At 35.9% G+C, this 18,526-nt stretch overlaps 1 protein-coding gene across 1 annotated transcript in view; it reads left to right on the top strand.

Annotated features, from left to right (window-relative positions):
- USP8 (ubiquitin specific peptidase 8) overlaps positions 1–18,526 on the top strand; it is a 76,706-nt gene that overhangs the window by 39,701 nt on the left and 18,479 nt on the right. The window contains exons 8-10 of the mRNA XM_060618539.3: positions 2,464–2,626; positions 6,099–6,243; positions 6,530–6,753. Coding sequence (XP_060474522.1) covers positions 2,464–2,626; positions 6,099–6,243; positions 6,530–6,753 — 532 coding nt within the window. The remainder of the gene's footprint in view (positions 1–2,463; positions 2,627–6,098; positions 6,244–6,529; positions 6,754–18,526) is intronic.

Here is an 18,526-nt window from a genome sequence, read left to right as displayed (position 1 = left end):
GTCTGTTTTTGTATTTTATATAAAAGGAAATATATAATCTATAGTTTTTTATATATCTGGCTGCTTGTACTCCATATTATTGGTGTAGTTATGGTTCATTCTGTTGTGTGAATAAAGCATAATTTTACTGATGTATGTATTTTACTGATTATCATTTATTCATTAGATATGCTGCTGTTTCCATGTATATGGGACTGTACATTTTCCTGTTAAATTTAAAGGATCACTTTCAATTAAGTAATTAAATTAATAATTAAGTTTTTTTTTTTTTTAATTTTTTTTTTTAACGTTTATTTATTTTTGAGACAGAGAGAGACAGAGCATGAACGGGGGAGGGGCAGAGAGAGAGGGAGACACAGAATCAGAAGCAGGCTCCAGGCTCTGAGCCATCAGCCCAGAGCCCGATGCGGGGCTCGAACTCGCAGACTGCGAGATCGTGACCTGAGCTGAAGTCGGACGCCCAACCGACTGAGCCACCCAGGCGCCCCAGTAATTAAGTTTATTAAATAATAGACAAGGTAGGGCAAAATTGCAGCAATTTGTAAAGATGTTACATGAAAGAGTGAGTTTGGGAAATACTAGTGATACAATTATTTCCTAAAGTGTTTTTTATGGAGTACTAACCTTGAGTTTTTAGACTAAAAGGCAAATATATCCCTAGAGTCAGGGATAGTCCTTAATATCACATTTCAGGGGTGCCTGGGTGGCTCATTTAGTTAAATGTTTACCTCTTGATTTCAGCTCAGGTCATGATCTCACGATTCGTGAGTTCAAGCCCCGAATCAGGCTCAGTGCTGACAGTGCAGGACCTGCTTGGGATTCTCTCTCTCACGCTGCTCTCTGCCCCTCCTCTGCTTGAGCACTGTCTCTCTCAAAAATAAATAAGTAAACATTAACAGTAAAAAGAAATCATATTTCAATTTTTTTCATTCTTATCACTATATATCAGGTGAGAATATTAGGAGACAGTATTTTATATTTCTTCTCTTTTCCTTTATTTCCTACAGGATATAGTAGCCAACATTATTATATAGGAGCAAGTTTTTTTTTTTCTTTTAAATAATCTAAACCATTTCTTTTACTTATGAATAAAAGTGTACCAGTCCTGCCCAGCTTGCCAGTATTATCAGTTAAATATCAAAATGCTTAGTGCTTTGCCAGGAATAATATGGAGTTTCTTACCTGATGGAACAAATTTGTATTATTTATTCAGTCATTCAGCACTCATATACTGAGCACTAGTTTTCTGTGGGCTGGATTGCTATGGTTCTAAGTACTGGGGCTTACCTATTGAACAAAAATTTTGCTTCATGGAGCTTATATTTTAACAGGGAGGTGGGATAGCAAAACAGACAATAAACCTTAAAATGTATGTCTGCTATTTAATAAGTGCAATGGAGATGGGTGTATCAAGTGTATACATTGGGCTAGGTATTAAAATTTTAATCCAGGAAGGCTTCATGGAGAAGTTATTACTGAGCAAATTTTGAGAGGGTAAAGGAAATGAGTGATGGCAGTTATCTGAAGGAAAAGGATTCCAGATAGAAAGGCACAGAGGCAGAGGCCCTTAGGCAGGAGTATACCTGAATAAGCAGGAACTACAAGGAGGCAGTGGTTGGTGTCGAGTGGAATAAATGGGCAAGTAGTTAGTGATGAAAAGTTGATGTAATAGGATTTGGGGGGGAGGGGCTGTGCTGCAGGCCCACTCTAAGGACTTTAGGTAACTTTTAAATTAACTTTTCTGTGAGCAAAAGACATGAATAGCATGCTTTAATGTACAGTTGATATTTTTCACAGTTGATGATTTAAAAGGCAGCACAGCAGAACAGCTAAGAGCATGGACGTGAACAAGATTGCCTGAGTTTGAAATTTGGCTTCACTTGGCATCTGTAACCTTCGATAGGTCAATTAATATCTTTGTGCCCCAGTTTCTCCATTTATAAAATGGGGTTAGTAATGCCTACTTCATAGGATTTGTTGTGAGGATTCAGTTGAGATTCTATGAAAATAAAGCATTTAGGAGAGTACCTGGCACATAGTAAATGCTCTGTGTGTTTGTTAAATAAGCATTTTGGTATTTGGTTAGCAATTATCTACATAGGTATAAGAGAACTGAAGTATAAATAATGTTACCCGAGTGATCCCCCAGTTATTTATATTTAGCTGAGAGAGGTGTTCAGATGACTTCTTTGTTTGCAGTTTTGGCTCCCTTTTTTGTGAGGGGTTAGAGTTGATTCCATTTCTTTTAGTTTCTAATAATTACTAAAACATATTCCAGTGTTATGCAAAGGTGAAGTTATTAAACATTTTAGGATTATTTATTATCCAGACATACAATTTGACCTTAGAAATGTTGCTGAAAATTTACTGTGGTACAGACTAAAAGAAAACTCAGTGTCTTATATTAGTATATTAAGACTTCTTGTCTACCTTTGCCCCAATACAAATGTTAATACATTTCAGAGTCACTGCTAGTTGGATTGAAGCAAAACTCCCAGATGATTCTAAAGACACATGGAAGAAGAGGGGGAATGTGGAATATGTGGTACTTCTTGACTGGTTTAGTTCAACAAAAGATTTACAACTTGGAACAACTCTACGGAGTCTGAAAGATGCACTTTTCAAGGTTAGCAAGTTTCCTTGTTAGTTCACTGTAATTGTAAGCCTTCTTTGGTTGTTAGAAAGGTATACTGACTAGCTATTTATCTTAAGGATAAGAAGATTCAGCAGCTTTGGTTGGAGATTTTTTTTAAACGCAGATTTAAAAGACTAGTTTTGAATCATCAAATAATAATAAACTGATAATATAACATAAGATTAGAATTTCCAGGAACATAAACTGTCTAAAAAAAGTGTTATTTTTTTGTTTTAAGAATTAGACTATGACAGAGAGGGAGAAAGGCAAACCATCAGAGACTCTTAAATACAGAGAACAAACTGAGGGTGGAATGGGGGAGGCGGGGAATAGGTGATGGGCATTGAGGAGGGCCCTTGTTGGGATGAGCACTGGATGTTGTATGTAAGTAATGAACTACAGGAATCTACCCCAAAAACCAAGAGCACACTTTACACACTGTGTTCGTCAATTTGACAATAAATTATATTAAAAATAAATAAAAAAGAATTAGACTACAAAACATAGAAGCAAAGGAAGAAGCCACTAAGGAGAAAAAGCTTGTTAGATTTGACTTGACAAAAAAAAATTTGTGGAAAAATACCATATGATTAGATTGCAGAAGACAAATAGATTATTTGCAATAAATAGGGCAGTACAGTTGGCCTTTGAATAACACAGTGTTTAGGGGTACCAATACCCTGCCACAATTTTTGACTTTTCCCAAATTTTACTAATACTGTTGACCAAAAGCCTTACTTATAACATAAACCGTCGATTAGCAAAGTATTTTTATATGTATTATATACTGTATTCTTATAATAAAGTAAGCTAGAAAAAAGCAAATGTTATAAATTATATAAAATTATATAAAATAATGAACAAATTACTGAAATCATAATTCAATCATAATTAAAATCGCAGTTACTGTACTGTATGTATATTTATTGGAAAAAGGCCTCATATAGGTGGGTAAGCAGCACCAGGATAAGAATGGTGGCAGCAGTGGGCCTGGCCCTGGAATGGTAGGGTTCCACAGCCTGGTAACCTCTACTGAGCGATGGCAGCCACTGGGTGGGCCTGTAGGTGGCGACAGCACCCTTGGATCACAGTATAGCTGCCTAGAGGTGTACCACCAGCCTGTGGCCATTGGCAACCACAGCCTCATGTGAATGTTCTGGCCTCCAGGAGCCACCATAGGGAGGAGCATTCTGCCCTTGGCCAGGGAGGGTCCTAGGCCCAAGGAGGACCAAGGCAGGGAGGAGGGAATACGAAGAATGCTGGACTTCCTGGGCAACACCGACCTGCACTCTGGGGGGTGTGTCTCCACTTCAGCCTCACCTCCTGTCCACCAGTCCAGGGCTTTCAGCCTGACCACTCTGCTGGCACACAAGGACCTGAACTGTGTCCAGTTTGGGGCTTCTGGGAGCTGCTGACAGCTGGTGACAGCCTCAACAGGTTGCCCAGGTACTCATTTGGGCAACAGGCACAACCTCTGCACTATTCGCTTTCAATTTGATCCCATCGGTGGGCAGTTGTAAATGCCTGTGGCTTTTGCCATCAACTCAAAGGGGAGAAAAAAGTGTGTAAGTGGACTTGGCACGGTTCAAACCCATGTTGTTCAACAGTCAACTATAGAACACCTAAAATATGAAGGAACTTTTGCAAATAAAAAAAGTATTTAAGATAAAATAGTAAAATAAGTAGTGGACATAGACATGAACAGAAGAGGAAATACAAGAGACAAACATAAAAACAATCATCTTTACTAGTAGAAATGCATTTAAAAAAGTGAATGCCATTTTCTGATTAAATTAGCAAAGAAAAAATAATCAGTATAATTTGTTAAATTATTAAACTGATAGTACTAAATGAATGCTGGTAAGACTCAAAATCTGCTCTTAGGAAGGTCAGTTGATGGAACATTACCCTTCAGGAGGACAATCTTAAAAGCCTTAAAACAATTCATGCTTTAAAATAGGGAATCTAGAAATATACCCAAGTACAGATCGATACATGAAACTGCCAGTATTCAACTAGTTTTGACCTACAATACTGGCACTTTGATAAAGTTCAGCCTAAGATATATGTAGGTTTAGTGTATGAGAAAGATGATTTAACAAGTCAGTGTGGGGAAAAATGGATAAAAATGAATGGTTTGGAGACAGCTGGCTAGCCAGTAGGTGAAAAGAAAGGGGACCCCTGCCTTACTTCTTAGATCACACCATATTCCAGATGGGTCAATGATATAAATATGTTGATTGAAATAGTGAAGTAGTACTAGGAAAAAGCATTTGTAGGTCTTGTAAACCAAGACACCATGAAGGAAGATCAATGTATTTGACTGTTTTAATTCCATAAATAAAGTAAAAATCAATCAGGAAAATAATTGTAACATATATGAAAAGAGCTATTTTTCTTATTCAAAATACATTCACTATGTACTAAGAAAATAGCAAATTCTACTGAAAAATGGGCAAAGGATGATATTATTTAAGTCATAGAATATTATAAACATTTAATATTAATAAACATTAAAAGATGTGCAGCTTCACTGATAAAAGCTAATTAAAACATGATTCCATTTTCTATCCACCAGTTTGGTAAAAATTATAAAGATTTATGATAGGCTTTCTCATAAACTGTTGGTAAGTATATAAATTGGTATCATCTTTTTGAAGGGCAATTTGGCAGCATCTACCAAACTTTTAATCCAGCAGTTCTAGTTCTAGTAAATTACCCTGCAGAAATATATATAGATACATATTTTTAATGATCATTTAAAGATTAGGAATGTATACTAAAAGCCTTAAAATGTTCATGTGCCTTGGCTCAGCCACTCCACTTCTGGGGATTTTTCCCTAATGGAGTTGATTGGGTATGTGCATATATCAGGATCTTCAGTATTTATCTCAGCATTTTTATAACGGGAAAGATAACCATAAGTGTTCCATTGGTTGATTCAGTTTTGGGGTGTGTGTATGTGTGTATAAAATAGAATATTATCTGGTCATTACAAGTGGTGGTGATAGGACCCTTAGTAAAAGATGTTTATGTAAGAGAAAAGCAGCAGCATAAAAGTTTCACTGTTTCATAAAAATAAAATTTAAAGTATGTATCTACATAGAAAATGGTAAGAATAAATCCTACAATGTCAAAGTTGTATCTCTGGGCGCTCAAATGATGGATGATTTTTAAATACATGAACTTACTTTCACAATTTTCTTCCAAGATCATGTATTACTTGTGTGGTTTTAAAAACCTGATCTATCCATGTGTTTCATTTAATGCTGAATTTTGAATTCTCTCATTTTTTATCATTTAGATGAATCTTCAAGAGCAATTTTAAAATTCAATTTTTTGTGTTTTTTCTTTTTTTTTTACTGTGAAGAGACTGCTGCTATATTGAAAATACTATTGCCTAATCTTGAAAATATTATGCTAAGTGAAAGAAAAATAAAAATACTGTTTCCTTATTTCCTAGTGGGAAAGCAAAACTGTCCTGCGCAATGAGCCTTTGGTTTTAGAAGGAGGCTATGACAACTGGCTACTTTGTTATCCCCAGTATACAACAAATGCTAAAGTCACTCCACCCCCACGAGGCAAGAATGAAGAGGTGTCTATCTCATGTATGTATGTGAAAATTTTTGTTTAAAATTGCTTTGGTAAAATAAACTTTATGTTCTTACGGTAGTGTTCTTGGTTGTGTGTTTAGTTATCCTACTGGATAGCAGTTTGTTTTCAGGCGTAAAAAATATAAGATGTCCACATCCTAGAAGTTAATATTTAATTCTTTAAGATTGTTGTGGTTGTCACTTCATTTACTTTATCACATAGTAACATGCATGAGATATGTAACTACTATTTATGGGGTTTGCTGTTCTTTCATACCTATTATTCTTTTGGGAATTTTAGTGGATTTTACTTATCCTTCACTGGAAGAATCAATTCCTTCTAAACCTACTGCCCAGATGCCACTTCCTTCTGTAGAAATAAATGAAAATACAGAATTTTTAAATGATCAAGATGAGAGAATGGCACCACTGAACGTATCAACTCCAATTGAGTCAATTGCTGCTTCTAAATCTGATGTTTTACCCATAATTCAGCCAGTGCCTGTTGTAAAGAATGTTCCACAGGTATGTGTTTGATTTCTTTTAACTGTATTGTTTCTCTTTTTTAATATTATGTTAAATACATAATATACAAATGAAGTTTTATTTATAAGCTTTTATATTTTAGGAAGAAAAATACCAGTGAGAAGAATTTGTATGTTTTGGTGCCTTTTGGCTATAAAGATTTTTCATTATAATTCAGTCCTGTTACCACAGCAGTGATAAAATAGATAATTCAAAAGATTTCAAAGCCAGCTAGCAGTGTGTTTACTGTAGGGAGTACCAGTAAAAGATTGTATTACGACAGAAAACGTGAAGATTTTCAGGGTTTTCTTGTACTGTAATTTAACCCATAGTATTTTCCCAAATAGTTTGGCTTAAAGATGATAACGTGATATCAATATATTGGTTTCAAAATAATACTGTAGTTCCATTTCCTTAGAATTTGACATGTAAGTAACATGCATAGTTTTTGTTATTTCCTTTGTTATTATAGTTGCCATACAATATTCTATTAGTTTTAGATGTACAACACAGTGATTAGACCTTTATATACCTTATGAAATGATCACCATAAGTCTAGATTCCATCTGTGAACCGTTCAGAGTTATTACGATATTATAGAAAATGTAGTCTATGCTGTACTTTTCATTCTTGTGACTTATTTATTTCTTAACTGTAAGTTTGTGCCTCTTAATCTCCATCACCTATTTCACCCATCCTTCCCAAACACCTCCCCTCTGGCAACCATAAGTTTGTTCTATTTATTTATGAGACTTTTTCTGTTTTGCTTTGTTTGCCTTGCTTTTTAGATTACACATATATATAAGTGAAATCATAAAGCACTTCTCTTTGTCTGACTTATTTCACTCAGCATAATACCCTCTCGGTCCATACTTGTCACAAATGGCAAGATTTCATCCTTTTTCATGGCTGAGTATTACATTACTATATAGATAGCACATGTTCTTCATTCATCTGTTGATGAATACAAGTTGTTTCTATATCTTAGCTTTGTAAATACTGTAATTAACTAGGGTTCATATATCTTTCTGAATTAGTGTTTTTATTTTCTTCAGATGAATGGAATTATCAAAGGTGGAGTTGCTAGACCATATGGTAGTTCTCTTTTTAATTTTTTGAGGAATTTCCATACTGTTTTCTCTGGTGGCTGCACCAATTTACATTCCCACCAACAGTGCACCAGTGTTCCTTTTCATCACATCCTCACCAACATTTGCTAGTTTTGTTCTTTTTTTTTTTTTTTTAATGTTTATTTTTGAGGGAGAGAAAGAGAGAGAATGGGGGAGGGGCAGATAGAGAAGGAGACAGAATCCGAAGCAGGCTCCAGGCTCTGAGCTATCAGCACAGAGCCCAACTCAGGGCTTGAACTCACGAACCATGAGATCATGACCTGAGCCAAAGTCGGATGCTCAACCTGCTGAGCCACCCAGGCGCCCCTCTATTTTTGTTCTTTTTGAGTTTACCCATTCTGACAGGTGTAAAGTGATACCTCATTGTGATTTTAATTTGCATTTCCCTAATGATTAGTAATGTTGAGCATCTTTTCATGGTTTTCTTGGCCATCTATATGTCTTCTATGGAAAAATGTCTATCAGGTCCTTGGCCCTTTTTTTTTTTTTTTTTCCCTAATTTTTTTTTTCCTTGGCCCATTTTTAAATCAGATTGTTTTGTTGGGTGTTGAGTTGCATGAGTTCATGTGAGCAGGGGAGGGAGAGAGAGAGAAAGAGAGAATCCCAAGCAGGTTCCACGCTCAACATTGAACCTGACACAGGACTCAATCCCACAACCCCTGGATCACAATCTGTGCTGAAATCAAGAGTCAGACACTAAACCAACTGAGCCACCCAGACACCCACATGAGTTCTTTATATGTTTTGGATATTAACCCATTATCATACATGTCATTTGCAAATACATAATCTAATTCAGTAGGATGCCTTTTCATTTTGTTGATGGTTTCCTTCACTGTGCAAAGCTTTTTAGTGTGATAAATGAGTCCCATTTGTTTATTTTTGCTTTTGTTTCCCTTGGCTGAGGAAACAGATCCAAAAATATTGCTAGGATCAGTCTCCAAGAATTTACTACCTATGTTTTCTTTTAGGAGTTTTATGGTTTCAGGTCTTACATCTACATCTTCAATCCATTTTGAGTGTACTTCCTTATTGATAAAGTGTGGTCCAGTTTCATTCTTTGCATGTAGCCGTTTCAGTCTTACCAACACCATTTATTGAAGAGATTGTCTTTTCCCCATTGTATATTCTTGCCTCCTTTCTTATAGATTAATTGACCATATAAGGGTGGATTTATTTCTAAGTTCTCTATACTGTTCCATTGATCTGTGCAGCTGTTTTTTAATGCCAGTACCATATTGCTGATTACTGTAGCTTTGTAGTATATCTTGGAATCTAGAATTGCAACACCTCCAGCTTTGTTCTTCTTTGTCAACATTGCTTTGGCTATTGGGAGTCTTTTGTGGTTCCATACAAATTTCAGGATTTTTTTTGTTCTGGTTCTGTGAAAAATTGTATTGGTATTTTTATAGAGATTGTATCAAATCTGTATGTTGCTTTGGGTAGCATTGATGTTTTAACAATATTAATTCTTCCAATCTATGAGCACAGTACATCTTTCCATTTTTCTCCTCTTCAGTTTCTTTCATCAATGTCTTAAAGTTATGAGAGTATAGGTTTTTCACCTCCTTGATTAAATTTATTCATAAATATTTTATTCTTTCTGATGCGGTTGGAAATCGGATAGTTTTCTCAATTTCCCTTTGTGATGCTTCATGATTAGTGTATAGAAACAACAGATTTCTGTATATTGATTTCGTATTCTGCAACTTTATTGAATTCATTTATTCTAATAGGTTTTCTGGTGAAGTCTAGGGTTTTCTACATAGATTGTCATGTGATTATAGATAGAACCAGTTTTACTTCTTCCTTACCAATTTGGATGCGTTCTATTTCTTTTTCTCATCTGATTGCTATCTATGGCTAGGACTTCCAGTGCTATGTTGAATAAAAGTACTAAGGGTAGATATCCTCATTATTAAAGCAAAATCTTTTAGCGTTTCACCATTGACTATGATGTTAGGTGTGGGTTTGTTATATACTTTCTTATATGTTGAGAGCTTGTTGAGAGTTTTAGCATAAATGGATGCTGAGTTTGTTGAGAGTTAATAGCATAAATGGATGATGAATTTTGTCAGATGCTTTTTCCACATCTGCTGAGATGATCATAGGGTTTTTATCCTTCATTTGGTTAATTGATTTGCAGGTATTGAACCATCCCTGTATCCCTGGAATAAATCCCTCTTGGTTGTAGTACAAGATCCTTTTAATGTACTGTTGAATTCAGTTTGTTGATATTTTGTTGAGGATTCTTGCAGCTCACTTCATCAGGGATATTGGTTACTAATTTTCATTTTTGTAGCGTTTTTGCCTGCTGTTGGTATGAGGGTAATGCTGGCCTTGCACAATGAATTTGGAAGCGTTCCTTCCTCTTCAATTTCTTGGAATAGTTTGAGAAAAACAGCTATTAACTCTTCTTTGGTAGAAGTCACATGTGAAACTATCTGTTCTTGGAATTTGGATTGTTGGGAGTTTTTGATTACTGATTCAATTTCATTACTAGTACAGGTGTATATCAGAGATGCTGTTCATTCAAATCCAGGCCACCACAATAAAGTGCATATCACAACAAAGCAAGTCAGTGAATTTTTGGTTTTCCCATTCATATAAAAGATCATTACATAAAGAATGAATGGGTCAACCAAGCAATTAGAGAAGAAATTTAAAAATATATGGAAACAAATGAAAATGAAAATACAACAATCCAAACGCTTTGGGATGCAGTGAAGGCAGTCCTGAGAGGAAAATACATTGCAATCCAGGCCTGTCTCAAGAAACAAGAAAAATCCCAAATTCAAAATCTAACAGCACACCTAAAGGAAATAGAAGCAGAACAGCAAAGACACCCCAAACCCAGCAGAAGAACAGAAATAATAAAGATCAGAGCAGAAATAAACAATATAGAATCTAAAAAAACTGTAGAGCAGATCAGTGAAACCAAGAGTTGGTTTTTTGAAAAAATAAACAAAATTGATAACCCTCTAGCCAGGCTTCTCAAAAAAAAAAAGGGAGATGAGGAAATAGATAATATCATGAATTAAAAAGGAATTATTACAACCAATTCCTCAGAAAGACAAGCAGTTATCAGGGAATACTGTGAAAAATTATATGCAACAAATTGGACAACCTGGAAGAAATGGACAAATTCCTTAGCACCCACACACTTCCCAAAATTCAAACAGGAAGAAATAGAAAGCTTGAACAGACCCATAAGCAGCAAAGAAATGGAATCAGTCATCAAAAATCTCCCAACAAATAAGAGTCCAGGACCAGATGGCTTCCCAGGGGAATTCTACCAGACATTTAAAGCTGAGAAAATACCTATCCTTCTCAAGCTATTCCAAAAAATAGAAAGGGAAGGAAAACTTCCAGACTCATTCTGTGAAGCCAGCATTACTTTGATTGCTAAACCAGAGACCCAGCAAAAAAGAACTGCAGGCCAATATCCCTGATGAATATGGATGCAAAAATTCTCAATAAGATACTAGCAAATCGAATTCAACAGCATATAAAAAGAATTATTCACCATGATCAAGTGGGAGTCATTCCTGGGCTGCAGGGCTCGTTCAACATTCGCAAATCAATCAACGTGATACATCACATTAATAAAAGAAAAGAACCATATGATCCTGTCAATCGATGCAGAAAAAGCATTTGACAAAATTCAGCATGCTTTCTTAATAAAAACCCTCGAGAAAGTCAGGATAGAAGGAACATACTTAGACATCATAAAAGCCATTTATGAAAAGCCCACAGCTAATATCATCCTCAGTGGGGAAAAACTGAGAGCTTTCCCCCTGAGATCAGGAACACGACAGGGATGTCCACTCTCACCGCTGTTGTTTAACATAGTGTTGGAAGTGCTAGCATCAGCAATGAGACAACAAAAGGAAAGCAAAGGCATCAAAATTGGCAAAGATGAAGTCAAGCTTTCACTTTTTGCAGATGACATGATATTATACATGGAAAACCCGAGAGACTCCACCAAAGTCTGCTAGAACTGATGCATGAATTCAGCCAAGTCGCAGGATACAAAATCAATGTACAGAAATCAGTTGCATTCTTATACACTAATAATGAAGCAACAGAAAGACAAATAAACTGATCCCATTCACAATTGCACCAAGAAGCATAAAATAACCTAGGAATAAACCTAACCAAAGATGTAAAAGATCTGTATGCTGAAAACTATAGAAAGCTTATGAAGGAAATTGAAGAAGATATAAAGAAATGGAAAAACATTCCGTGCTCATGGGTTGGAAGAATAAATATTGGCAAAATGTCAATACTACCCAAAGCTATCTACACATTCAATGCAATCCCAATCAAAATCGCACCAGCATTCTTCTCAAAGCCAGAACAAGCAATCCTAAAATTCATATGGAACCACAAAAGGCCCCGAATAGCCAAAGTAATTTTGAAGAAGAAGACCAAAGCAGGAGGCATCACAATCCCAGACTTTAGCCTCTACTCCAAAGCTGTCATCATCAAGACAGCATGGTATTGGCACAAAAACAGGCACATAGACCAATGGAATAGAATAGAAACCCCAGAACTAGACCCACAAAAGGATGGCCAACTCATCTTTGACAAAGCAGGAAAGAACATCCAATGGAAAAAAGACAGTCTCTTTAACAAATGGTGCTGGGAGAACTGGACAGCAACATGCAGAAGGATGAAACTAGACCACTTTCTTACACCACTCACAAAAATAAACTCAAAATGGATAAAGGACCTGAATGTGAGACAGGAAACCATCAAAACCTTAGAGGAGAAAACAGGAAAAAACCTCTCTGACCTCAGCCGCAGCAATTTCTTACTTGACACATCCCCAAAGGCAAGGGAATTAAAAGCAGAAATGAACTATTGGGACCTCATGAAGATAAAAAGCTTCTGTACTGCAAAGGAAACAGTCAACAAAACTAAAAGGCAACCAACGGAATGGGAAAAGATATTTGCAAATGACATATCGGACAAAGGGCTAGTATCCAAAATCTGTAAAGAGCTCACCAAACTCCACACCCGAAAAACAAATAATCCAGTGAAGAAATGGGCAGAAAACATGAAGAGACACTTCTCTAAAGAAGACATCCACATGGCCAACAGACACATGAAAAGATGCTCAACGTCGCTCCTTATCAGGGAAATAAAATTAAAACCACACTCAGATATCACCTCACGCCAGTCAGAGTGGCCAAAATGAACAAATCAAGAGACTATAGATGCTGGAGAGGATGTGGAGAAATGGGAACCCTCTTGCACTGTTGGTGGGAATGCAAACTGGTGCAGCCGCTCTGGAAAACAGTGTGGAGGTTCCTCAAAAAATTAAAAATAGATCTACCCTATGACCCAGCAGTAGCACTGCTAGGAATTTACCCAAGGGATACAGGAGTGCTGATATATAGGGGCACTTGTACCCCAATGTTTATAGCAGCACTTTCAGCAATAGCCGAATTATGGAAAGAACCTAAATGTCCATCAACTGATGAATGGATAAAGAAATTGTGGTTTGTATACACAACGGAATACTACGTGGCAATGAGAAAGAATGAAATATGGCCTTTAGTAGCAACGTGGATGGAACTGGAGAGTGTTATGCTAAGTGAAATAAGTCATACAGAGAACGACAGATAATCATGGTTTCACTCTGTGGATCCTGAGAAACTTAACAGAAGACCATGGGGGATGGAAAGGAAAAAATAAAAAATAAAAAAGGTTAGAGAGGGAGGGAGCCAAAACATAAGAGACTCTTAAAAACAGAACAAACTGAGGGTTGATGGGGGGTGGGAGGGAGGGCAGGGTGGGTGATGGGTATTGAGGAGGGCACCGTTTGGGATGAGCACTGGGTATTGTATGGAAACCAATTTGGCAATAAATTTCATATTTTAAAAAAAGATTATTAGATTATACTGTAGTCTACTAAGTGTGCAGTAGCATTAGGACTGAAAAAAACCATGTACACGTCTTAATTAAAAAATTTTACTGCTAAAATATGCTAACCATCATTTGAGATTACAGGAAGATGTAATCTTTTTGCTGGTGGAGGGTCTTGCCTCACTGTTGATGACTACTGACTATTGATAATGGGTGGTTGCTAAAGTTTGGGGTAGCTCTGACAATTTCTTAAAATAAGACAAGAATGAAGTTTGCCATATCATTTAACTCTTTCACAAATGATTGCTTTGTAGTATGTGATGCCGTTTAATAGCATTTTCCCCAGCATAAAACTTCTTGCAAAATTTGGGTTAGTTTTCTCAAACCCTGCTGCTGCTTTATCAACTAAGTTTGTTATATTCTAAATTCTTTGTTGTCATTTCAGCAATCTTCACATCATCTTCACCAGTAGATTCCATTTTAAGGAACCACATTCTTTACTCATCCAAAAGAAGCAACTCTTCATCCATTCAAATTTTTTCATGAGATAGCCGCAGTTTAGTCACATCTTCAGGCTCACTTGTAATTCTAGTTCTCTTGCTGTTTCCACCACATTTGCAATTAGTTTCACCACTTAAGTCTTAAAATCTTCAAAGTCATCCATGAGGGCTGAGATCAACTTCTTCCAAACTCCTGTTAAATGTTGAAATTTTGACATCCTTCCACAAATCACTAATGTTCTTAATTTCATGTAGAATGGTGTATCCTTGCCAAGAGGTTTTCAATGACCTTCCTAGTTAGTAGGAATCACTCTCTGTGCAGCTCTAGCCTCACAAAGTGAATTTCTTTAGTAAGACTTGAAAGTTACCATGACTTCTTGATCACTGGGCTGCAGAATGGAATGTTAACAGGCATGAAAACATTAATCTTTTTTTACGTTCAGTCAAAACTCTGTTTACCAGGTACATTGTCAGTGAGCAGTAATATTTTAGAAGGAGTCTTTTTTCTGAATAGTAGGCCTCAATGTGTGCTTAAAATATTCAGTAAGTCATGTTGTAAACAGGTGTGCTATCATCCAGACTTTGTTGTTCCATCGATAGAGCACAGGCAGATTAGATTTAGCATAATTCTTAAGGGTCTTAGGATTTTCGGAACGGTCAATAAGCATTGGCTTCAGCTGAAAGCCACCAGCTATATTAGCCCTTAATAAGAGAGTCAGCCTATCTTCTGAAGCCTTGAAGCCGGGCATTGACTTCTCCTCTCTAGCTTTGAAAGTCCTAGATGGCATCTTGTCCGGTAGAAGGTTGTTCCATCTATATTAATATCTTAGCTTATTTTTCTAGATAACTTGCTGAAGCTTCTACATTAGCACCTGCTGCCTTCACCTTGAACTTTTATGTTATGGAGACAGCTTCTTTCCTTAAATCTCATGACCCAACCTTTGCCAATATCAATTTTTTTTTTCCTGCAGCTTCCTCACCTCTCGTAGCCGTCATAGAGTTGAAGAGAATTAGGGCCTTGCTCTGAATTAGGCTTTGCTTATAGGAGTGTTGTGGTTGATTTGGTCTTAGGCTTTGCTTATAGGAGTGTTGTGGTTGATAGGGTCTTCTGCCCAGACCACTAAACAGCAGTAAGGCTGTTTCACATTCTTATTATTTGTATATTCACTGAACTAACACTTTAAAATTTTTTGAAGAGTTCCTTTGCATTTTCAATTTGGCTTTTTGATATAAGGCCTAGCTTTTGGCCTAACAGCTTTTGATATGCCTTCCTCATTAAGCTTAATTGTGTATAGCTTTTGATTTAAAGTGATAGAAACGTGACTCTTCCTTTCACTTGAACTAAGAGGCCATTGCAGGGTTATTTATTCATTGATCTAATTTTGGTATTGTGTCTTGGGGAATAGGAGAGGGAGAGAGATGGGGGAACAGCTGGTCCATAGAGCAGTCAGAACACCCACAACATTTACTAAGTTACGTAGGTGTGGTTCGTGGCACCAGAAAACAATTAAAATAGTAACATCAAAGGTCAGTGGTCACAAATCACCATAATAAATATAATAATAATAAAAAGTTTGTGAAGTATAACAATTATCTAAATGTGACACAGAGACATGAAGTGAGCAGATGCTGTTGGAGGAATGGCACTAATAGCCTTGTTTGATTCACGGTTGCCAAAAACCTTTAATGTTTAAAAAACACAGTATCTGTGAAGTGAAATAAAGTGAAGTGCAGTAAAACAAGTTATGCCTGTAATCAGTCTGTTCACATTTTCTGTTCTCCTGAGTGAGTCTTAGAAGATTGGATGCTTCAAGGAATTTATCCTTTTTTCCTAGGTTGCCCAATTTGTTGGCATATAAGCTTTCATAATATTTTTTTTTAAGTTTGTTTATTTATTTTGAGAGTGAGAGAGAGAAAACAGCATGGGCAGGGGGAGGGGCAGAGAGAAAGTGAGAGAGAGAATTCCAAGCAGGCTCCTTGCTGTCAACACACGGAACCCAACATATGGGGCTTGATCTCATGAACTGTGAGATCACGACCTGAGCTGAAATCAAAGAGTTGAATGCTTAACCAGCTAAGCCATGCAGACTCTCCATAATTTTCCATACTCTTCTGTAATCTTTTGTATTCCTGGGGTCAAGCTGTTATTTCCTCTCCTTCATTTCTGATTTTGTTTATTTGAGTCCATTCTTGTTTTCTTGATGAGTCTGACTAGAGGTTTATCAGTTTTATTCATATCTTCAAAAAACCTGCTCTTGATTTCATTGATCTTTTCTATTATTCTTTCACTATTTCATTTATTTCTGATCTGTTTTCTTCCTTCTGCCAGTTTTGAGCTTTGTTCTAGCTTATTTAGGTGTAAGGTTAGATGTTTTTCTATTTGAGATTTTTCTTGTTTTTTGATGTGGGCCTATATCACTATAAACTTCCCTCTTGGAACTGTTTTTGCTGCATCCCAAAAATTTTGGACCATTGTGTTTTCATGTTCATTTGTTTCCATTTATTTTTTTAATTTCCTCTTTGATTTCCTAGTTGATCGATTTGTTGTTTAGTTGCTCTATGTTTGTGTTCTTTCCAGATTTTTTTCTTGTAAATTGATTTCTAGTTTCATACTGTTACAGTTGGAAAAGATGCTTGATATAATTTCAGTCTTCCTAAATGTATTAAGACTTGTTTTGTGGCCTAACATGTGATCTGTCCTGGAGAAGATTTCATGTACACTTGAAAAGAATATGTATTCTGTTGTTTTGAAATGGAATGTACTGTCTATGTCTGTTAGATCAATGTGATCTAATGTGTCCTTCAAAGCTACTATTTCCCTTGTTTATTTTCTGTCTGGATAATCTATCCATTGATGTAAGTATGGTTCAAGTCCCCTACTATCATTGTATTATGATCAATTTCTTCCTTTATGTCTTGTTAATATTTGCTGTATGTATTCAGGATGGGTGAATAATATAATAATATAAATATATATAATATAAATAAAGATAAATAAAATAAATAGGATGGGTGCATAGATATTTATAATTGTATCCTCTCATTGGGTTGATCCCTTTATCATCATATAATGCCCTTCCTTGTCTCTGTCTTTGTTTTAAAGTCTATTTTGTCTGATAAAACTATTGCTATCCCAGCTTTTTTTTTTTTTAATCCCTTCACTTTTTTTTTTTCCCTATCCCTTCACTTTTCATCTGTATTTGTCTTTAGGTCTAAAGTCTCTTGTAGGGAGCATATAGATGATTCTTATTTATTTTTATTCATTCTGGCACACTGTGTATTTGATTGGAGCACTTAGTCCATTCATATTCAAAGTAATTATTGATAGGTATGTGCTTCTTGCCATTTTACGTTTTTCTGATAGTTTATGTAGCTCTTTTCTGTTTCTTTGTTCTTCTTTTGCTATCTTCCCTTGTTATTTGATGACTTTCTCTAACGTTTGTTTGGATTCCTTTCTCTATTTTTTGTGTATCTAGTACAATTTTTTGGGTTTTGTACCATTAGGTTCATATATAACACCTTAAATATATAGCAGTCACACACATTTTATATTTCTGACACATTTTCCATTTTTATTTTTATATTTCTCCAACAATTATAAACATACTTGAATTTACTACTTCCATCTTAATCTTCATAGTAGTTTTAGAATTGGTTGATCCCCTACCTTTACTATGTTTGTTTTTACCAGTACGATTTTTTCTTGTAAAATTTTACTTCTAGTTATGGCCTTTTCTTTTCCACATAATGAAGTCCCTTTAACCTTCTGTGTAAGCCTACTTTAGTGATAATGAACTCTTTTAACTTTTATCTGGGAAACTCTTTATCTCTCCTTTAATTCTGAATGATAACCTTAGTAGGTAGAGTATTATTGGTTGTAGGCTTTTCCTTTCAGCAATTTGAATATATCGTGCAATTTGAATATATTCAATTCAGCAATTTGAACATATCCCTTCTGGCCTTCAGTTTCTGCTGAAAGATCAACTGATAGCCTTATAGGGTTTCCCTTATAGGTGACTTTTTGCTTCTTTAAAAATTCCCTTTATCTTTAACCTTTGACATGTTAATTACTATGTTTTGGTGCACACCTCTTTGTTTCATCTTGTTTTGGGTTCTCTGCTTCCTGGACCTGGATTGTCTGTTTTCTTTAGGTTAAGAAAGTATTGGGAGAGGGAAAAGTGGGTGATGGGCATTGAGGAAGGGCATCTGTTGGGATGAGCACTGGGTGTTGTATGGAAAACAATTTGACAATAAATTATATTTAATGTA

The sequence above is a fragment of the Panthera onca genome, chromosome B3 (assembly GCF_046562875.1).
Source record: "Panthera onca isolate mPanOnc1 chromosome B3, mPanOnc1 haplotype 2, whole genome shotgun sequence".
Lineage (NCBI taxonomy): Eukaryota > Metazoa > Chordata > Mammalia > Carnivora > Felidae > Panthera > Panthera onca.
The sequence above is the reverse complement of the archived record's forward strand: the minus strand, read 5'-3'. Positions and strand labels throughout refer to the sequence as shown.